Here is a 23,221-nt window from a genome sequence, read left to right on the forward strand (position 1 = left end):
AAACCCTGGGAATTTCTAATAACCTTTAGTTTCAAATCATTAAATAAAAGAAGCCAGGAGAAGGAAAAATAAAAAAGAAGAGCCAGGATGTGAGCCTTTCTACTGCATTATACTTACTATAGTACAATTATTAATGGAGAAATCGAAGACACATTCCATAGAAGTAGATTACAAAAAACGCATTTAAGCTTTGGATTACACAATAGGGTCAAGTTTTTATATAATTACTAAAGAAATAAGAAATAGGACTCACTGCTTAGAAGTATAAAATAACAACATGCACTCATTCATTATCAGTAAGAAGATACAGCCTTTTAGAAAATAGAAAAATTACAAATGTTCCCTGGTGACATTCATTAAGAGGAAGATAAAAGACAACATGCATCCTAAATGTCCACAATCAGGGAAAGGTACATAGACAAAGTCACAACCACATGATACAAATATACTGTAATTTAAACCTCTAGTAAAAACTTTTAATTACATGGAGGAAAATTCTTTATAATATGGTGTTGAGGACATCAAAATTAATCCAAGTGTTGTGGCAGACCTTCATATCCATGCAAAATTTGCTCCTGGGCATTGTTCCTTCAAGGCTGCCCTCTTCAAAGTTATTTCTAACACCTCACAAAGCCACATGCAATCAACGATCTTGTGACGGCACAGAGTACCATCATATCTAGTAACCACAGTTAACAGTCATACATAAAAGGCATGTCAATTAGATTTACTGTTAACCTATAAATATAGATAAGACTCCCAGATGTAACTTGGATTAAAAGAAATTTCCTTTTGTGCATTCTTATAATAATTCTACTGTAAGTTTTAAAAAGTGTATAATGTTAGGAGACCAAAGTGGTACAAAAACTAATGATGATTTTGAAAGTTTGTTGGATTCTTAAACTGAACAAATGAGATTTTTGAAATAGTTAATATTGAAACAGATTAATTCATACAGAACAAATATTGAGAAAGGACATAATAGATAAATAATTTGGGAAGCACAGCATGTATTTTAGAGAACGAGGTACTCCAAACTACCATGGTCCTCCTCAAACCTCAGCTGAAATTTATAATATTAATACAATACCCACAGGGCAATACTATAGCAAACAGTTTTAAGAAATTCCTATGCTTAAAACCATCATTTGTGAGCTACCACAATTTTAAACAACAAACTTGTAAACTAATTTAAAAGCTTAACTTAATAATGATACTCAGTTGGATATGTTCCTATTCAAAAAAAAAAATCTAGCTTATTTTCTGAGTTCTTTTGGAAAATTCACTAGAGACAGGCCGGGCGCGGTGGCTCAAGCCTGTAATCCCAGCACTTTGGGAGGCCGAGATGGGCGGATCACGAGGTCAGGAGATCGAGACCATCCCGGCTAACACCGTGAAACCCCGTCTCTACTAAAAACTACAAAAAACTAGCCGGGCGACGTGGCGGCGCCTGTAGTCCCAGCTACCCGGGAGGCTGAGGCAGGAGAATGGCGTGAACCCGGGAGGCGGAGCTTGCAGTGAGCTGAGATCCGGCCACAGCACTCCAGCCTGGGTGACACAGTGAGACCCCGTCTCAAAAAAAAAAAGGAAAATTCACTAGAGACAAAAGCTACTTAAAACACTACTCCTTTCCTTTTGATTTCAGCATCATAGTGCACTTGGCATACAAAGCACAAACAAAAAGGTTCTCATTATTACTTCAAAAATAACAGTTGTTTCACTCAATGATTTTCCCCTTAGCTATTAAGTAACATAGAGAAGTATCTTATTACTGAATAAATTCACAAGCAATACCCCATGGAGCTATCTCTGATTCAGAACTACTTTTACCTGCTGCATTCCAGACTGATGTTTCTCACTTATAATCACTCAAATTTTCTGCTTCCTATGCTAAAAATTGTTTAGGTATCTCTTCCATGGACTTCTCACTGCTTTTACATTTTATGCTCACTTGTGGTCAGAAGTTCATCTGTCTGGTTAATTTTTCTATCTGTCTGGAAAGTTCTGGCTAAGAACTTTCATATCTTATAACTAAAAAAAAAAAAAAGGGAAACCTTTATCCAATTTTTAAAAGAAATACATGAATTTTCACATTTTGTTCTTCATCAAATATAAGAACTTAGGGAAAGTGAGACTGATGAGAACTTACCACTTCCGTGAATTCGTTACTTCCCAAATCCAGTCTTTCCAGCTGGGTCAGTCTATTCATGGTTCTGTTCATAACGCAGTAATGAAAAATTAACTACAAAAATATCAATTATATGGAAGCTTTCAAAACATAGTCTAAAACATTCTTATGGAATATGTAATTATTTATGGGCTTTCCATGTTGACAAAATAAAAATATTAATTTTCTAAAAAATTTTAAAAGTCAGATTTCTAGATAAAATAAATGATCAGTTATTATCTTACTTTGTCTACTCATTGGTCTTTTCATTTCTATTTTTAAGAAGCAACTGCAACAAATTTAAACCCACAAGCCAGAATACGAATAATGAGTTTCCATTTTTTCACATAATAAATTTTCATATAGTACAAGTCAGCTAATAAATTTTGGCAGATGCCTACTAATTACTACCATAATTACAAAAATTCTTTTTCAAAACTGCTCATATATTTGTAAGACTTTAAGATAACTGTAACTCTGAAAATTAATATTCAAAATGCTAACAGTACATGTATTATTACTCCCCACATGTTCAAATTAAATCTAATACAATTCAAAATAAAGTCTATATTATATGAATCACAAATTAGTAGTTGACATTTATTTTAAATAAAAGCAATAATATACCATTCTTAACTTCCAACTTAACATCAACACTTCACTGAAACTACAGGAACTTGAAAGATGTACAAACCAGTTTTGTAATTAAATAAACTATGTTGCACTTTTATCTTTTATCTTGCCTTTTACAAAGGTACCTTTTGAAACTAATTCAAACAAATATTTATGCTCTTAAGTTGCTATTTTTGTATAACCCCTATTATTTAATATAGAGATGCTACCAGTTACCCAGATAAGAAATTCTGTATTAAGGATTTTGTAGGATATGACAAAATGAGAGCAAAATATAGTTATAATCACAATATCAGTATATTATATTAATGTTAATACTTTGAAAATGAGTATCATTTAAAATCCACAGGCACTTCAAATTATGGCACAAAAAAACAAACTATTCCTATCTTTTCTGGAATTTTAACAAAAATTAGTAGTAAGTAAAATAAAACTCAGTTGCAACATTTCTCCAGCTTTTTAGTTAAAAAACATAAGAACAAACACCATCATTGTAATGAAACTGTCATTGGTCTACATCAGAAGTGAATTTTCCCTCTACATTTTAAATATGCCATTCTGTCAACCCTTCAATTCATCTCATAATGCCAATTTTTATAAAACTGCTTTCACTTAGATTTACTAAGTGCCTATTCCCAGGTACTATAATTCTACTTCCTTACTCATATCTTTCCCCAGAAAACCTGTAAGTTCTAGCTTCCTTCATAACAAGCGAAAGGTTGTTTCCAGGATCTTTCTCCAGATGTATAAAGTCTCATGCTATGATAGTAATTTCCTATGTTCAAATAACTATACCAGGTGGAGATTTGCAAAAAGTAAAGAGGATTGTGAGGAGAAAGAGAAGACTGAAAGAACAAAACATAATCTTACATTTCTTGCTTCAGTATTGTTATAATGACAAGATAACAGAAAATTCACATGCAACTATTGAGCACATAATGTCAATGGCATAGCAGTCTTAGAATAGGGTACAAAAATGAAAAGCAGTGCATTGGAAAAATTCAATTACAGATGATGGCCTGGAAAAGTTAAATTTTAAAACAATTTTAGGAAAATGTGAGTGATACAGATACGTAATAGAAAAGAAAATATACTGTCATGTCAAGAAATGTCTCAACCTCAACTCTCTGTAGTTAATAATGACAACTGTGGCTATACTCAAACACTTCAGAAATCTCAGAAGTAAAACTGCATCCTAGATTAAGATCTAGCCACCTGTCTCAAGGAGAAAACATAAACAATATCCCTCAGATTTTCTCCCATCTGTTTCTAAAACTCATTTGTATTGAACTCATTTTACTTTCTCCTCTCCTCAAAGGAAAAGTAAAACATCTTTTGTGTTCTTGGTACTGTTCTCTCTAATATTCTTTAGGTAGCATTAAATTTCACTTAACTATATATCTAAAACAACAGCTCTTTCCATTGCTCTAATCTTTGATATAGTCATATAACCTAAATGCACATTACTTTGTAATATTTACAACTATATCCTCTTGTTTGTGAGGTCTCAAAAGTTATAATCACGCAAAAACAATTAGGAAAGAGAAAGAAAGAGCATCCAAATTGGAAAATAAGAAGTCAAAATTAGCCTTGTTCACAGACAACATGATCTTATACCTAGAAAAATCTAATGACTCCATCAAAAAACTGTTAGAACTGATAAGACAAATTAAGTAAAGTTGAAGGATACAAAATCAACATGTGAAAATCAGGAGGATTTACATATGCCAATAGCAAACAATCTGAAAAATCAAGAAAGCATTCCCATTTATAGTAGTTACAAAAAAATATAAAATACCGGCCAGGTGCAGTGGCTCACGCCTGTAATCCCAGCACTTTGGGAGGCCTAGGCGGGCGCATCACGAGGTCAGGAGATAGAGACCATCCTGGCTAACATGGTGAAACCCTGTCTCTACTAAAAACACAAAAATTAGCCAAGTGTGGTGGTGGGCGCCTGTAGCCCCAACTACTCAGGAGACTGAGGCAGGAGAATGGCGTGAATTCGGGAGATGGAGCTGGCGGTGAGCCGAGATTATGCCACTGCACTCCAGCCTGGGCGACAGAGCAAGACTCCATCTCAAAAAATATATGTGTGTGTGTGTGTGTGTGTGTGTGTGTATATAGTTATATATGTGTGTGTGTATATATACACACACACACATAATACCTAATCAGTCTAAAGACATGAAAGATCTATACAAGAAAAACTATAAAACTCTGATGTAAGAAATTAAAGAGGACACAAAAAAATGGAAAGATACTCCATGCTCATGGATTAGGATAGTTAAAATGACAATACTACCCAAAGCAATGTACAGATTCAATGTCATCCCCATCAAAACACTGACATTCTTAACAGAAATATTTTTAAAATCCTAAAATGTATACAGAACCACAACAAAAGACTCCAAATAACCACAGTGACGTTGAGCAAAAAGAACAAAGTTGAAGGTATCACACTATCAGACTTCAAAATGTACTACAAAGCCATGGTAATCAAAACAGCATAGCACATAGGCACACAGACCAACGGAAAGGAATTGAGAACTGAGATATAAATCCATGCATTTACAGCCAACTCATCCTAGGAAAACGTGCCAAGAAGATAAAATGGGGAAAAGACCGTTTCTTCAATAATTGATGCTGGGAAACTGGATAACTATATGCAGAAAAATGAAACTAGACCTCTATCTCTCACCATACACACAAATTAACTCACAATGGATCAAAGACTTAAATCTGAGACCTGAAACTATGAAACTACCAGAAGAAAACATTGGAGAATGTTAATTCCCAGTATCAGTATCAAGGATACTGGTTTGGGCAAATATTTTTTTGTGTAAGACCTCAAAAGCACAGGCAATCAAAGCAACAAAAATAGACAAATGGGATTACAGCAAGCTAAAAAACCGCACAGCAAAGGAAACTATCAACAAAATGAACAAACCACAGAATGGGAGAAATATTTGCAAAGTATCCATCTGACAGGAATTAATAATTAGAATACATAAGAAGCTTCAATAAATCAATAGCAAAAAAAAAAAAAAAATTCTACTGTAAAATACACCAAAGATCTGAATAGACATTTCTCAAAAGAAGACATACAAATGACAAACAGATATATGAAAAAATGATCGTCACTAATCAGAGAAAACTACAATGAGATCTCATCTTGCCCTACTTAAAATGGCTTACATTAAAAAGACAGGCAATAACAGACACTAGCAGGGATGTGGACAAAGAGGAATCTCTGAACACTGCTGGTGGGAATATAAATTAATATAGCCACTATGGAGAACAGTATAGAAGTTCCTAAAAAAAAAAATTTTAAATGGAACTATCCCATTATCCAGCAATTCCACTATTGGGTGTATATATATACAAAAGAAACGAAATCAGTATACTGAAGGGTTATCTGAACTGCTATGCCTATGGCAGCACTATTCGCAATAGCCAAAATATGGAATCAATTTAAGTAACCATCAACAGATGAATGGATAAAGAAAATATGGTACATGTAACAACATGGAATATTATTCAGCCATAAAAGAGGCTGCCTGCAGTGACATGGGTTGATCAGGAGGCCATTACGTTAAGTGAAATAAGCCAAGCATGTACTCACTCATATGTGCGAGCTAAAAAAAGTAGATCCCAGGCCAGGTGTGGGGGCTCACGCCTGTAATCCCAGCACTTTGGGAAGCCGAAGAGGGCAGGTCATTTGAGGCCGGGAGTTTGAGACCAGTCTGACCAACGTAGCAAAACCTGTCTCTACTAAAAACACAAAAAATTAGCCAGACGTGGTGGTACATGCTTGTAGTCCCAGCCACTCTAGAGGCTGAGGAACAAGAATCACTTTAACTCGGGAGGCAGAGCGTGCACTGAACTGAGATCATACCACTGCACTGAAGCCTGGGTGACAGAGACTGACTCCGTCTCAAAAAAAACAAAACAAAAAATGAAAAACAGATCTCTTGAAGATAAGAGGAGAATGGTGATTACCAGAGGCTGAGGAGTGCAGTGGGGAGGAAGGAATGAAGGGGAAAGAATATAAATGTATTTATTACCACTGAACTGTACACATAAAAATGGTAAAGATAGTAAATTTTACACAGTTTACCTCAGTACAAATGTATTTAAAAGGCTACAATCATATCTTAAAAGGAGAAGAGAATATTTGCAAATTCACTGAGAGTCTAATTTGAATCTCTAAAAGGTGTTAAAATCAGTTAATTGCCTATGATATCACATAGTAATTGCAGGCTTAGCTATTTCAGTAGATAATTTACATCTTGCTATTCAAATCTCTTAGAAATCAGTCACGTTTTTAGTTAAGGAATTATCAATGAGAGTATCAAATCTGTAATATATACATATCTTTTTGAATTTTAAAATGGATTATAATTTGACTTTAACGTATACTCACAATCATCACTATAAACATTCATCCCTGCATAAAACAATTACTCAAAACATTGTCTTTCGGAATAAAAAATAAGACACAGTCTCTGTCCTCACAGATAATCATGGGGGGAAACCAAGGGAAAGACACACATGCACATACATGCATGTTATATGCTGGTCAGGGAAGAAGAGAGTGACATATAATAAAAACAGATCGAGCAAATACTGTTAACAGATATAAATATGTTAACATTATCCAGCAAATACTGTAACAGATATACATATGTCATAGAAGCTGAGTAAACAGAACAACTCCTGGGGTAACTGGAGATGTTTTCCTTCTCAAGAGGTGAGAAGTTTGTTGTTTGTTTTGAGATAGGGTCTCACTCTGTTCTTATGCTGGAATGCAGTGGTGCAATCGTTGCACACTACAAGTGCAAATCCCTGGACTCAAGTGATCCTCACTCCTCAGCCTCCAGAGTAGCTGGGACTATAGTTAACATGCTACTGTGCCCGGTTAATTTTTAAATTTTCTGTAGAGATGGGGGTCTTGCTTTGTTGCCCAGGCTGGGTGGGCAAATCTTGATGATGCAATTTCAACATGAGTTGACAAATTTTTTTCCGTAAAGGGCCAGAGAGTAAATATTTTAGGTCCTGTACACCTAAAAAAGTTTAGGGCCTACAGTGATAGGGCAGTGACAACCACTCTAACACCAACAACAGATGCATACAGTAGTGACAACTACTTTATCACTGTAAAGCAAAAGCAGTCACAGACAATACGTACATGAATGCATGTGGTTGTGTTCCAATGAAACTTTTGTTACAAAAACTGACAGTGGACTAGATTTAATCACAGACTGTAGCTTGCCAACCCTTAAAATCTAACACTACAGCAATGCATTCATAGTGTTTCAAGATATTTGGTCAACGAATGGCCACAGACTACAGTGCATTTTGAGTTTGTAGACCTGTTTCTTTTATAATTAAACTTTTTTATTTGCTCCTGGATTGCCATCTCTTGTTGTTAGCTTACCATTAGGGAACCAATCATCCCATTTCTAATTTACAACACACTAGAAAGCCAGACAATCAAGTTCTACCATTACCAGGCTTCACATGACGATCCTATGGATCTTTCTAATGAGCAATATGTGTATGAACTTTAGTAGACAAACCTGGGATTTCTACTCAGTATTGAGGTGGGCTTTACATACTTATTATTTTGACTTTTACGTCACACACAAGACTGCATTTCAGACAGCTATAAATCATTACCAACACGGTACCACGTTAAACACCAACAACAGACACATACATTTCAGTATTTTAACACCACTAATTAAAATATGATGACCACACAGTCAAGATTTACAAATAATTTGCACCACATTTTAGGTAATAAAAATTTACATTTTGAAAGACTTAATCATTAAACATTATAAATTAAGTTTTTTAAAGAACAGCACCTTTACTTACTTAGGCAACATTTTTAACTGGTTTTCTCTAAGCTCTAATATTTGGAGTTTAGTTAATCTGCAATACAAAAAACAAATCACATATCTAGGACAAAGACAATGAATTTAATAAATTAATGTTATATTCTAATGTTTTAAAGGAAGCAATATAATTGTGTAATTACTATATGCAAAGTAATATATTAGAAATTACAGAATACAACATAAAATACAAAGGAAGAAAAGACTATTTTTGCTCCTCAAAATTATGGTCAGATGAAAAGGGTTAGCACTTCTACACATTTTCAAAGTGACAAAGTGATTATCCCCAAGAATCAATCCTCCGGAATTTCCTACCTTTTACCAAAAATGCTCACAAAAATTGTTAACTCTTGGTAGATTCAAAAACAATAATGCAACTCTAAAGTGCTGCTCTGAGAAGAAATAAAGAAACAAAACAAGGAGGAGAAATCCTCTGGGACTTCATGGATGTACATTCCACTAAAACTAGAGAGAAAATGAATAGACTAAGTGATGCAAATGCCAGATACAGAAGAGGAATCTGACAAGAACATCAATGATTTTTACATAAAAGATGGCTACAAAATTAACATTTAGTTGACTAGCATTTTCTCTAGTAGTTAAACTCAGTAATAACTTCGTATCTATTATTCATTCATCTGTTTAAAAAATTACTCAGAGATTTGAGGGTGGCAGGCAGATGACGAGGTCACCCCAAGAAACAGATTCCCTTTTCTCAAGAATTTTGATTACAGCAAGGAAGACAGATAAATCAATTATTAGATCATTTTAGAATGCTGAGAATACAGCATTCAGTATCTCAAGCATACAGAAATTACCCCCATTGAAACGTTGTTTTGGCCACCTAAAAAAAACATTTTCTTTTTCCTTCAAACTCTCACTGATTATTGTTTACTAGGAAAAATTAATTCAAAGCCACCAAAGAGACTATAAAAGTCACAATGCTTGGGAATAATTTAAAAAGAGTCTATGAAACTGTAATTAGTAGTACTACCAAAGCAGCTTATAGTTTTGTAAACTTTATAAGAGCTAATAATAAAAGGTTTTAGAAGAAACCATAATTTACCTGCCAAAATTAGCTGGCAAGAACTCAAGAAAAGCATCATTCAGATACAACTGGGTTAGGTTTAACAGCTGAGAAAATCCATCAGGGAGCCTACATAAAATACCAGAATTTAAATTAAGTTCATGTAAGAAATTCAGTCTTTTACTTAAATCTAAGACTCTCATAAGATATTTTTCCAACAGACAGAAAACAGTCACTTCTTTACTTTTATAAGAGCCCCTTCAAAGATTTGCCTTTTATAATAACCTACTTGTTTCAATGTATCTTCATCACATTGTAAACAAAAAATGAGGCAATATTTGTTTTAATAACGTAAAATCTGAACAAAACACTCATCTATGAATGAGCCACAATATATAAAAATGTATTTAGGGTATAACTCTGAAATCAGCAGACACTCTTGAAATCTGTCTTATCTACTCTCAATCAAAAGGACTAGATAAGAATTTCTAAACCTTGGCAGAGAAATTTTGGGCTGAATAACCCTTTGTTGTACCTAGGCTGTCCTGTGCACTGTAGGATGTTTAGCTACAACACTGATCTCTACAAACTAGATGCCAACAGTGTGCATGCATGCACACACATATCCCACTATGAAAACCAAAAATGTGTCCAGAAACTGCCAAAGTCTCCTGGGGCATGATAGCCCCCAGCTGAGAACCACTGGTTGAGATTACTTTCAATTTCAATATTTGGCTCCTAAACAATTTTAAGATTATACGGTTTTATAATAAGCAAATGAAAAGAAATAACATTTAAAGCTAAATGATGTTAGGGCCATGTAACAATCTACATGTGTTAGCTTTACTTCTATTTTTTGTTGATTACGAAACAAGTAAAGATCTAGAATTTGATGCTAGAGCAATATTTTCAAATGAAGAGACTATGCATAATCTTTACATGTTAGTTCTGGATTGCTATGCTTCTTTCATCTTTTGCTTCACCATTCCATTTTTGCAAAATTTAACAGCCTTGGTGCCAGGAAAACTTTCTGTTTACAGTCATCACTGTCATAAGTGGACATTCACAATCTCTGATACACTGCAACCAATCATATATTTTTGTTGTTGTTGTTATTGTTTTGTTTATGTTTCCTGTTGTTTGCCTTCTATTGAAACTGTGAAGAAACTTTTAGTTTCCTTTACTGTTTTCAAAAGTCTGAAGGTACCACACACCTGATTTGAAGGCAAAGACACTCTTCTAGGGTGTAAATAACACAGAGTGAGGGAATGTGGATTCTACTCTCATTTCTGACGTTATCTGTGAGACTTGGAGCAAAACACTCTCACTATCTCTTTGGGATCACAATTTTACATTAGTAGTATATGGGGTTAGAGAGATTATTTAAGAGATTCCTTTTTAACTCTAAAATTGAAACTTTGTATAGACTTAAGATTGATAAAAAATTTTTGTTAAAATATGTACAATAATATCTACTGTTTCATAATTGTTTTATTCACAAAAGTAATTTATAATTCACCTAAGAACTTACTTGGAAATAGGGTTTACACTGGCCTCCACAACTGTCAAAACTTTACAATTTTTTATATTTTCTGGAAACTCCTGTATGCCTAGAAAACAAACAAAGATCAAATTAAAAGATTACAAAGGCCAAAAATAACACTAACAATAATACATACCTTCCAGATTCTAAAGTAATATACCAATTAACAAGGAAGTAGATGAACTGACAACATCAATGTGAACTAAACAATGACCTCCACAACAATTTCTTTATCTTTCCTCCTCGTTTTATTTGCCTCTTTATAACTGCTAATTACATACTGCTAAAAAATTGATTTTTACCTTTCTTTCCTTCTTCTGAAAATTAGTGCCTTCTCCATGTGATGTTAAGGACCTAAATTGTAGAACATTTAACATTCTTTCTGTTTCTCTCACTTTAAAAAAAAAGGACTGTTTTTTATTATTTGTATTTGTTTTTAAGAGGGAGTCTTGATCTGTTGCCCAGGCTGGAGTGCAGTGGGGCAAACTAGGCTCAGTGCAACTTCTGCCTCCTGGGTTCAAGCAATTCTCCTGCTTCAGTCTCCTGAACAGCTGAGATTACAGGCACCCGCCACCATGCCCAGCTAATTTTTGCATTTTAGTAGAGACGGAGTTTCACCATGTTGGTCGGACCAGTCTCGAGCTCCTGACCTCAGGTGACCCACAAACCTCGATCTCCCCAAGTGCTGGGATTACAGGCATGAGCCACGCCACAGGCCAAGAATTGTTTTTTAAATGCTGGCCTCTTGATTGAGCTGGTTCCAAACTTACATAAGCAAAGCTGAAAATAAAGCTGCATATCGAAGAGGAAGACAATCTACATCAGATATGCCAGTGGATATATTGCCTGAAGGCAGCACTGTCCAGCCTAAGATAATGAAATACTTTCTCTTTCCTGCAACTATCCTATTTTTCCTAACTATATTTATATTCCCCTTTTCTCAACCTTTTCCCTTCACATAACCCCGTGTCATGCCAAAAATATGATTAACTGCTTTAAAATGCAGTGATTTCTTAATACTATGATAGATATATTCAATAGATCTATTAGACATTTCAGCTTTGGAGTATCCTATACGAGTGCTTTTCAAGCCAAAAGAGGTAAAGGATCATGGTTTTTAAATTTTCCAATCTGCTGTGGACCAATACATTTACAAAACACTGTACAACTGGAATAATATCAAACTGCAGTGAAAGATTCTGAGCATTTACTCATTCCCTGACATTATCACAGCCAAAATAAAGTAATAAATAATTTGTGGACTACCATTGGTCCACAGATCAACTTTAAAAAGCACTGTTCTAATCTAAACTAAAGGAACGCTAATTAACAACATTTAAGACATTCCAAAAATGAATTTTATATACTCTGTGTTTGTAAGATCCATTGCTCCATTAACATAGTATGGTTAACAGGATTGTCATTAGAGAACCATTTCAGACCCTTTCGACTTCATCACTACATGATTTTAAGTAAACAAGTTTACCACAATATCATATATAAAATGTCAGGTGATGAAAAATGAATGATACAAAACCACCAAATAGGAAATGACACAGTAGTAACTGTTTCAGTCAAAAGTCATCAATGGATGCTAAAACTAGTGGGTAAAAGTATGATGAAAAACAGGCTATTAATAGAGACTCAAAAGATTATTTCCACACAACACTTAGCAATTAAAAAGGGAAAATTCACTTCACAGTAGAGAAATCTGACAAGCACCACCTTAACCTTCAAAATTGCTTGAAAGTTGGCATCATCAGTTAACATCATCATAATGTGGCAACTAATCTGAGATGTACTGAGAAACAATATATCACTTTGGACATATACTTGCCAAAAACACACAACCTGAATTTAATCATAAGCAAACACCAAACGAATCCAAATTAAGTAAATTATGTCAAATAAATGGCCAATAACTTTCAAAACTATCAAGGTCAAAAAAAGACAAAGGAAGACTAAGGAAGTAACCAAAGGAAGACTAAGGACCCATGAGACCTAACAAATAAATGTAATATGTGAAAGTAGCAAGTGTTTGTGAGGATGTCAAGAAACTGGCAACTACACACATTGCTGGTAAGAATGCAAACTGATATACCCACTATGGAAAATAGTTTGGTAGCTGCTCGAAATGCTAAACATAGAATTTTTAACTGGTACTTTTTTTGACTACTAATTCAATTTAATGTTGCATTCCCTGGTCTTCTCAGTTTTCCACTTCTTACACTGATTTTGGTAATTTATTTTTCACTTAATCTAAGTTTTAAAATTTAGTAGCTTTGTATCATTCATTCTTCCCCTGTTGAGTGGGAAATAAGTCATTTTTAATAAAAAGATGATAAAATAGGAATGTGGGAGATGTTTTTTTTGGAGATGGGAGACAGGGAAATTTTCTTACTGGTGAAACAAACTTGGCAATCCTATTCCAAGCCTCCAAATTAATACTGATCTACAAGACATTCTTTTTACTTAGAATGCTCTTCCTTCCAGCAAAACCAGTAGGATCTTCTGAAAGCCTATCCTGATCTCTAAACTCAATGAAATTTAACTCTCCAAAAAGTTCAATTATGCATTTTATGGCATTTTTACAATTGTTTACTTTGTATTAGTTGTGTATTCTTCGTATTACTGCTAGGTTTTATTTCGATTGACCCAATTCTCCACTTTAAGTACATGTTACTATATAGTACATTGTACCTTTGTATAACAAATGTTTGCTGAATTTCACTTACCTACCATCTTCTTTTCTCTCATTCATTTACATACAAAATACTTAACATTATTGCGTTTTTCCTTAGGAGTGAAATCTTTATTAGTTCTTCGACAAACAATTGTCTTTAAGTGATCACTCCACTGAGGATGCATTAAAATGATGCTCCTAATATATTACAAGAGCATCCCTTTGCTGAACTGACTAAATATTTTTTAAATGAAAGGGCAGTGTCTGCTGCTGCAGAGCCTAAGGAGAGCATGTAGCGGTGCCCGGTGGCAGTGGGGCTAGAATTTTACGGTACGTGTAGTGCTCAGGGGCCAATGTGGAGTTGTGGAGTTACAGAGGAAGCAGAGGGAGTTTTGAATTACTATGAAAAAGTTGCACTGAAAATTTCCGTATTTTTTTAAAGTCATTCTGTGGAAATGTTTGCATTTCTCTTGGGTAAATACCTAAGACTGGAACTGCTGAGTTAATTATGTGTCTACTGATGTGGTGGATTACACTGATTTTCAAGTAATGATCAACCTTGAATACATGGAATGGATTTGGTTGTGGTGCACAATTCTTAATACTTTTTTAAAAGTAAAACATTCCATGTTTGGGTGGAGCAAGAAAACATTCTATAAAGTTCTCACTGGCATTCAAATTCATTTTAAAATTTAGCTAAATATCTCAACTTTATTGGTTGTTATTAAAATCTATAAAGTATTTTGAAATAGCCAAGTAAAAGATATTATTTCTAGGAGTTATAGTATTTTTAGTACATGACAAAGTCTATCTAAAGAGAAAAAGACCTAAGACTATATAATACGTTCTACTGATCTAAAATACCATATGGAGAATAATTTCAAGTTTTAAATTATAAATACTGTGTTTAATTCCTATAAAAATTTATTTATTAGTTTAATATTATTTAGTGGAAATTAATACTTGGATCATCTCCCACAAATACAAATGAATACTTCATATTTATTTATTCATTTATTTGAGACGGAGTCTCACACTGTTGCCCAGGCTGGAGTGCAGTGGCACAATCTCAGCTTCACTGCAAGCTCCACCTTCTGCATTCACACCATCCTCCTGCCTCAGCCTCCCAAGAAGCTGGGACTACAGGCATCCACCACCATGCCCGGCTAATTTTTTGTATTTTTTTAGAGAGACAGGGTTTCACCATGTTAGCCAGGATGGTCTCAATCTCCTGACCTCATGATCCACCTGCCTCAGCCTCCCAAAGTGTTGGGATTACAGGCGTGAGCCACCATGCCCGACCCTGAATACTTCATACTTTTTATATTTTAAAGTACTTTTATTCCATAGCATATGGTTTATAAAAAGTACTCCACAAATGCCTGTGAAATTACAAATTCTAAATTATTACTGGCTTTCAGATACATAGTAGTAATTTTGCCCTAAGCAAATAGTTTTGAAACACTGGTTTTCTACTTCTGAAAATTGCTAGCAATGTGTTTAGTCTGACTTCAATTCCTACCATATACATTTGTAGGTTCTAAATCTGTATCTCCAGTTCCCAACTCCCTCCTTAGCGGCTGCTAAGAATTTTCAAATGCCCATTAGATTTTGTTCACATGCCTCAAACTCGACCTATCCCAAGCTGAAATTACCTATCTTCAAAGTTATTCAGCAAATGTTAGTATCAGACAGTATGCTATATACCACAGATATTTAAGGCATAGTCCTTTCTCATGAGAAGCTAAAATGCAGTAAGGAAAACAAACATTTTCACTTGACTAGCTTCTCCCCCCTACATTAGTAGTATTCCTTCTCAGTAGCTTTTGTATCTTCTCTTCTGCCAGATCTGTTAAACCAGGGCTCATTCTTTAGCCTTCTTTTTATTGACAAATCACGCCCTTGGCGAATGCATCTAATCTCAGGCTTTAAATATCCATATGGTGACAACTCCCAAATATTTATCTCTGCACAGTTTTTCTCTTGACTAAACTCCAGACCCCTATAAACAACCAGAACTCAAAAAAACTGAGCTCCTGATTTGTTCTTTTAAAAATTACAACTCCCACAGATTTCCACATCTCAGCTGATGGCAACTGTCCTTCCAAGGGCATGACCAAAATTACTGACAGCATCCTTGACTCTTCTCTCACATCCCACATCCCATCCATCATGAACTGCTGTCAATTCCACCTTCAAGCATATCCAGGGGCTGTCCTCATCTCACTATGTCCATCACTATCACCTCAGATGACTGAAACAGCATTTGAACTGGTTGTTTGTCACCCATATGCTCACAGTCCCTGTCTATATATATAGCCAGATTAAACTTACACACAAGTCACATCATGCTCTGAATTATCTATTCAAAACTTTCCAAGCGACTCTATTCTACTGACAGTAAATGTCAAAGTGCATACAAATGCCTCCAAGGCCCTTCATCAGCAGCTCCTCCAAATTGCCACCTCCCTGGTTTCTATTCCTATTGCACTCCCAACTTGCTCACACTGTTTTAGTTACCCAGGGAACAGTCCTCACACATGTTGTAGACACTCGCACCTTACAAAATAGCTTCTCATACATCCTTACCTTAGTTATTCACATGGCTTCCTCAAGCTCTGGCTCAAGGCCTACCCTCAACAACTGTGTTACCTACTCTCCAAAGTTGGCTCATTTTATCCTTTCAGATAAAGTATACAGGGACAGGCCACAGTGGCTCACACATGTAATACCAGCACTTTGGAAGGCTGAGGTGGGCAGATCATTTGAGGTCAGGATTTCGAGGCCAGCCTGGCCAACATGGAGAAAACCCATGCAAATTAAAAATACCAAAACAAATTAAGCCAGATGTGGTGGCCTGCACCTGTAATTTCAGCTACTCAGGAGGCTGAGGCACGAGAATCGCTTGAACCTGGGAAGTGGAGACTGCAGTGCGCTGAGACTGCACCACTGTACTCCAGCCTGGGCGTTGGAGATTCTGTCTCAACTCACGCATACATACATACACATGCACACACACACGACTGAATTTTATCACGATTTACTTCTTAATTCTCTAACAGTGCCAACTATTTGTTCTTTTCTAATTATTGTGACTTCAATAAATGCTGCTGCTTCTTTGACGTATACTTTTTTAGTAAGAAAATTCTGCTGGCCGGCATGGTGGCTCACATCTGCATTCCCACCACTTTGGGAGGCCAAGGTATTGGGAGTATTGTTTGAGGCCAAAGAGTTCAAGACCAGCCTGGGCAACATGGCAAAAACCCATCTCTACAACAACAACGACAACAAAAAAATCAAAACTAGCCAAGCATGGTGGTGCATACCTGTAGTCCCTGCTACTCAGGACGATGAGGGGGAAGGCTCCCTTGAGCCCAGGAGTTTGGGATGCAGTGAACTATGATCATGCCACTATATTCCAGCCTGGGCAACAAACAGAGTGAGATGCTGCCTCTTTAAAAAAAAAAGACCGCTGCTCAAATGTAAAATGAGGCTCTAGATTAGATATCATAAAACACAACTGTCTTCTCCAAATCGCTCTCACTTAGTTACAGAGGAACTCTCTCTCTTAACTTCCGAGAAAGAGAAAATCCCTCCTGAAGCCTAGGAGCTGGCCTGGTACTATCACTAGTCCTTGCTCTTAATACAAACAAGCCCTGGCATTCAGATGGAGGCCTCAGTGTTCTCCTGCGAAATAAAACTATTTCACAGAACATCAATATCACACCAAGCCATTCTGTAACCATGATACATCAAGACAAAAACAAACTTATAATCATGTCTGAAAAAAGACAAAACATGATATTGTCCAAACCAAAATATACCATACAGCACCTTTTCCCAGATAGTGACTGATGTATTGTTCACTGATTACAGCTTTAGTTGTACTCTAATCAACTTCCCTATAGAAAACATTAAGACACCCAATCGCAGACTGCAAAGAACGCATCGAGCCCAGGTGGCGGTGGAAAGCCTGGAGGACACACCTAAACATATGGAATCCCCAAAGCCGGGCAGCCAGGGCCAAATCCATATACTCCCAACATCAGGTGCCCTGGAGGTTCCAATCCTGCCCACCCACCAACTATTAACCCACTCTTTCCCCCAGGCCCTGTCCTCCTCCCCCAGGAGCACCCCAGGGCAATCCAGCTTTCCCCCCAGGCAGCAACCATTCCTCCTCCTCTTCCAGCAGTGATTCTGACTGAATACAGGCCCTGGACCCTTCCCTCAAGTCTCACCAGTTCTGCTCTCCCATCAAACTTCAGATGCCATGTTGTACTGGGGGACAGTAGCCCTTGTGCTCCCCACCCCCTACCTCCACCTGAGCCTCACCCTGCTGTTAGGGGAAATGGGAAGAGGATTGCCATGGCCTGGCCATCTTGTTGCTGCTTGGACAGATCATATAGCTAATGAATTAGGCAGGGGAGCTATTTTTTGAAGATGATGGACTAAATGTTGAAGACAAGTTTGAGATCTGTAAAATGTAATTTTTTACTTCCGCTTATGATACTTGTGATTGGGGAGGTTTGCGGAAATTTAATTATGATGAAAAACCTCTATCTTTTTTGTAATGTTGGCATAGTTGGGGAATTTAGTGGCAAATACATTCCCCAGCAGGCCTTTTGTTAGTTGCACTAACTGCAAGGCTGCTGGGAAGTAGAGTCTGCTTGGTCGATGAGCTTTGACTGCTGTTTTGGAACATTACCTCTCCTTCTTAGCCCAATATGCTGTCTCAGGTCCTATTCAAATAAAGTTATTTCTCCTAGTAAAAAAAAAAACAAAAAAACAACAACAAAAAAAACCCAGTCATAGAATTACTCCACTTCTTGGCAGCATCCCATCCAGGGAAAACCAATATTTTCTGAAACCTTCCCAATATCACCAAACAAAAGCCCAAATCCTGTATTTTTTTTTACACCTTCTGCAACCCTCATGAATCCCAATAATATGAGTTTTTGCTCACTATGAAGTAATAAACCCAAACTGTTCAACTGCAAGTGAGTCCCTCGTGATCTGTGACATGCAGATGTCAACATCCCACTGTCCCAGTTGTTTAAGTCAACACGAGTCCCTTACTGTTCCTGTACTCTAAAGGCAATGATTACCATACTACAGAATAAAACACTCGAGTTCTGGTCAAAACTAACTGGAAATTGCAAACTCAAATGATAGTTTCCAGAGGATAACAGATGTATGATTTGGACCAGATATAACACAATGACTAATAATGCCTACACTACGGTAGGCCACAAATGAGTGCACACTCTAGTTAACAGTCTCCATTTATCAAAACACTTGGCAGTGGCCAGAAATCACAAGTCTAAACATGGACAGTGTAAAACATGGTTTTCTTTCTTTCATTATCTTAAATAAAGTGATTTATTAAAGCAGCTAAGTTCAAGCATCAACTACAAGGCAGAATGGCAATTTTAGAAATGTAAAACACAAGAGCAAAATACCATAACTTCCCCATCAATCTGTAATATTCTCTTAATTTAACTTATTTTAGCTTAATGTGAAAAGACTTTTCCACTAATTTGTCCCCAATCATCAGATTTTCTCAAGTTAAAAGAACTGCTTTCTGCTTTGACCACAAACTTTCAATTCACTCTTCCTAGGCTTTTTAATTCAACTAAAGAGAAATTCCTTGGTTAACCTTGCTAGTATTGCCATATTAGACAGAAAGATCTGAGCTACTCTTTCTGGTTTCTCTGCCTTGTAATCCCTGGCATTTTATTCAGTATGTTCATATAAGACAATTAATAGCTACACGGTTTTTCTTTTATCTCCCCTCCCCACCAGCTTTCCCCATCCACCACTTTGACAGAATGTTTTAATCACATCATCCCAGTCTTCCCTACAAGAAAAGTCATTTGAATGCAACAGCAGATCATTTCTCTAATACTGGTTGCTATTTGCAATGGCTGGGATAGCACCTGAGAGAACTTTTTATAACTTTAAAAAGTGTACACGCACATGTATGCCTATTGCAGCACTATTTACAACAGCAAAAACTTAGAACCTACTCAAATGCCCATCAATGACAGACTGGATAAAGAAAATGGGGCACATAATACATCACAGAATACTATGCAGCCATAAAAAAGAAGGGGTTCATGTTCTTTGCCAGGACATGGATAAAGCTGGAAACCATCATCCTCACCAAACTAACACAGGAACAGAAAATCAAACACTGCATGTTCTTGCTCCTAAGTGGGAGGTGAACAATGAGAACACATGGACGCAGGGAGGGGAACATCACACACTGGGGCCTGATGGGGAGTGAAGGGAAAGCAAAGGGATAGCATTAGGACAAATACCTAATGCATGTGAAGCTTAAAACCTAGATGACAGGTTGACAGGTGCAGCAAACCACCATGGCACGTGTATGTCTATGTAACCTGCACGTTCAGCACATGTATCCCAGAACTTAAAGTAAAATTAAATTAAATTAAATTAAAAGCATACAGTAAACCACAACTCGAGAAAAGAAAGAGAAGAGCAAATTAAGACTCAGAACAAATTAACATTCCAGTTTTATCACAGACTGTAAAAGAAAAAACTGAATTTGTTGATAAATACAAATATTAAATCCCTTAAAATTATGTATTTCCTAGACTGATCCATTTCATGTGTTTAACAATCTTACAGATGAACTAACAAATTTAGATTAAGTCCCCAGTGTAACAACCAGACCAATAAACAGAGAAGCAAAGAACAGGGGCCATTTCTTTTTATTCCTAAACCATGCTAACTTAACAAATGAAAAACACTGATAAGAACTACATAAAAAATCAGAAACTGGTTGGGCGCGGTGGCTCACACCTGTAATCCCAGCACTTTGGGAGGCTGAGGTGGGCGGATCACAAGGTCAGGAGATCGAGACCATCCTAACACAGTGAAACCTTGTCTCTAATAAAAATACAAAAAATTAGCCGCGCATGGTGGTCGGCATCTGTAAGTCCCAGCTACTGGGGAGGCTGAAGCAGGAGAATGGCGTGAACCTGGGAGGCGGGGCTTGCAGTGTGCCAAGACTGCACCACTGCACTCCAGCCTGTGTGACAGAGCGAGATTCCGTCTCAAAAAAAAAAAAAACCAGAAACTATGACAGCCTGAAAGTCAAAATCCTAAAAGCAAGTGCTTTTAAAGAAATACAGTTTGATGATAGGATGAATAACAAAGTATGCCACAAGTTTCCTGCCTCCTTCCAAACAGTGCACAACAGCTAATGAATCTGAAAACTGTACCTAGCATATTATGATAAACTTAAATATTAGACTGAAATGACATAAAAACCTTAAAGGGGAAAACACTAGAGCTTAAATATAAGTAAAATAGTAATAGCTTAAATTGTATTATTAAATTTTAATAATTTCAAAATGTTACATTTGCTTAAATGTACTAACCTTTCTTTTAGGCAGTCTATTACCAAATCAAAAATGCAACAAAATTTGAATTTCTCACATCCAGTCACATTAACCTAATATGCATGCTAATATGCAACCTAATATGTGTGCTTTATTAATTTTCTTTTCAACAGAATAGAGCTATACAAAAGCATACATATTAGGGTTGAACACTACAGGTTGATTAATATTATCTCAGCTCTCTAAAAGTAAAATGGGTTAAATACACCACTTACGACGAATATAAGGAATTAAAATAACTAGAATTTTTACTTGGCAAGGTAATTTCTGACACTATGATAGTCTCTTGTCTCCTTTCAGCTAGCCTTGTTACGAACAATGAAGTGAAGTTTCACTTAGACATCAAGACTAAAAGGAAAGAAAATACAAGTAACAAGTAAAATGCAAAAAACTGATTCTGCAAGTTAAATAACAGATGTGGCCCTTTCTATGTGAGGAATCATATAAAAAGAACAGAGCAATTTAATTTTTAGTCAAATAAACTAAATCTTATTGGCAGCAATAAGTAATGTCATTCCTCCTTGAGGCAGAACATTTAAGTACTTATCCTAAATCTTTTGATCACATAAAGATTATCTCCAATGCCTCAAAAACACTCACAGGTTGAAATAATTGTTTAAAAGTTTTCAGTATAGTAGAAGCAACAACAAAATGCTAAACTAGAAAGGTAAAAGAGCTACTCTGCAGTCTAATAGGTGGCCATAACTCTACGACATGTAATTCTTTAAATAGTTATACAAAAGCCTAGGATATTAATTTAATGATGCTGTAAGGTTAGAACATAGCCATAATTCCACTATTCTCATTTTAGAGTAATAAACATGAGGTTAATCCATTTTCATGAAGCACATGCGCAAGTATTTTCATTACTGAGCCAAGCAATATTTCTATACCATAAAGAATGTTAGCAAAGTTTACCCAATACATACAATTCCAAATGCATAAGATTTTAAATCAATACCCAAATTATCGAGTCCCTTTCCTTATACCTTAACAACTCCCATTTAAAAAGACCAGAAAGATACTCCTTTATGATGAAAAGGTAGATGTGATGACTTCTAAAGTGACAATAATTGTTGAATTCTATAATACTCTAGATTAATTTATCTATCAACATATATAGAGATACTCCTTTAGGATGAAAAGGTAGACATGATGACAACTAAAGTGACAATAATCCTAGAATTCTATAATGCTCTGGATTATCTGTCAACATCCGTAGAGATCTGATGGTAATCCAGTTCATTTACTTCGGAATGTATCAGGCACCACCAGGCACTATACTAAGTACTAGGGATGGAAACACAAATTTCACACTGCCCTCAAGGAAAAGTTTGAAAAGGCAGACATTTAGCCTGAATAAAATAATGAGGGGAAAAGTCACACAAATCAAAAGCCAACTGATCTAAACTCTTCAAAAATGGAAACTGTCATGAAAATCATCAGCAAACTCTTCCTGATTTAAAAGCACCAGAGACACAACAACTATAGGCTTTACATGATCTTTAACTTGAAAGGAGGGATGTGGAGAAGGGGCCTAAAGAGTTTAAAAGAGCATTATTGGGCAACAGGGGAAATGTGATGTTAAATTTCTCGAGAGTGATAATGATGCTGTAGTTATTCCGATGCCCCTGTTCTTAGGGGATGTATATTCAAACATTTAGGAGTGAAGACAAGATGCCTCCAACTTAAATTTAAATAAGCTTAGCAAAAAGACTTTTGCTTTATTTATTTATTTATTGAGACAGAGTCTCGCTCTTGTCCCCCAGGCTGGAGTGCAATGGCAAGATAGATTAGATAGATAGATAGATAGATAGATAGATAGATAGATAGATAGATAG

At 36.0% G+C, this 23,221-nt stretch overlaps 1 protein-coding gene across 5 annotated transcripts in view; it reads right to left on the bottom strand.

The window, feature by feature from the left end:
- Window positions 1-23,221, bottom strand: part of ERBIN (erbb2 interacting protein) — a 144,523-nt gene that overhangs the window by 50,816 nt on the left and 70,486 nt on the right. For all 5 annotated transcript variants that reach the window (XM_023195761.2, XM_023195762.2, XM_023195759.2 and 2 more), the window contains exons 5-8: window positions 11,259-11,337; window positions 9,767-9,856; window positions 8,681-8,737; window positions 2,150-2,213 (exon numbers count right to left, since the gene is read on the bottom strand). In XM_023195761.2, the coding sequence (XP_023051529.1) occupies window positions 2,150-2,213; window positions 8,681-8,737; window positions 9,767-9,856; window positions 11,259-11,337 (290 nt within the window). The remainder of the gene's footprint in view (window positions 1-2,149; window positions 2,214-8,680; window positions 8,738-9,766; window positions 9,857-11,258; window positions 11,338-23,221) is intronic.

This window comes from Piliocolobus tephrosceles, chromosome 4 (assembly GCF_002776525.5).
Source record: "Piliocolobus tephrosceles isolate RC106 chromosome 4, ASM277652v3, whole genome shotgun sequence".
NCBI classification, from domain to species: domain Eukaryota; kingdom Metazoa; phylum Chordata; class Mammalia; order Primates; family Cercopithecidae; genus Piliocolobus; species Piliocolobus tephrosceles.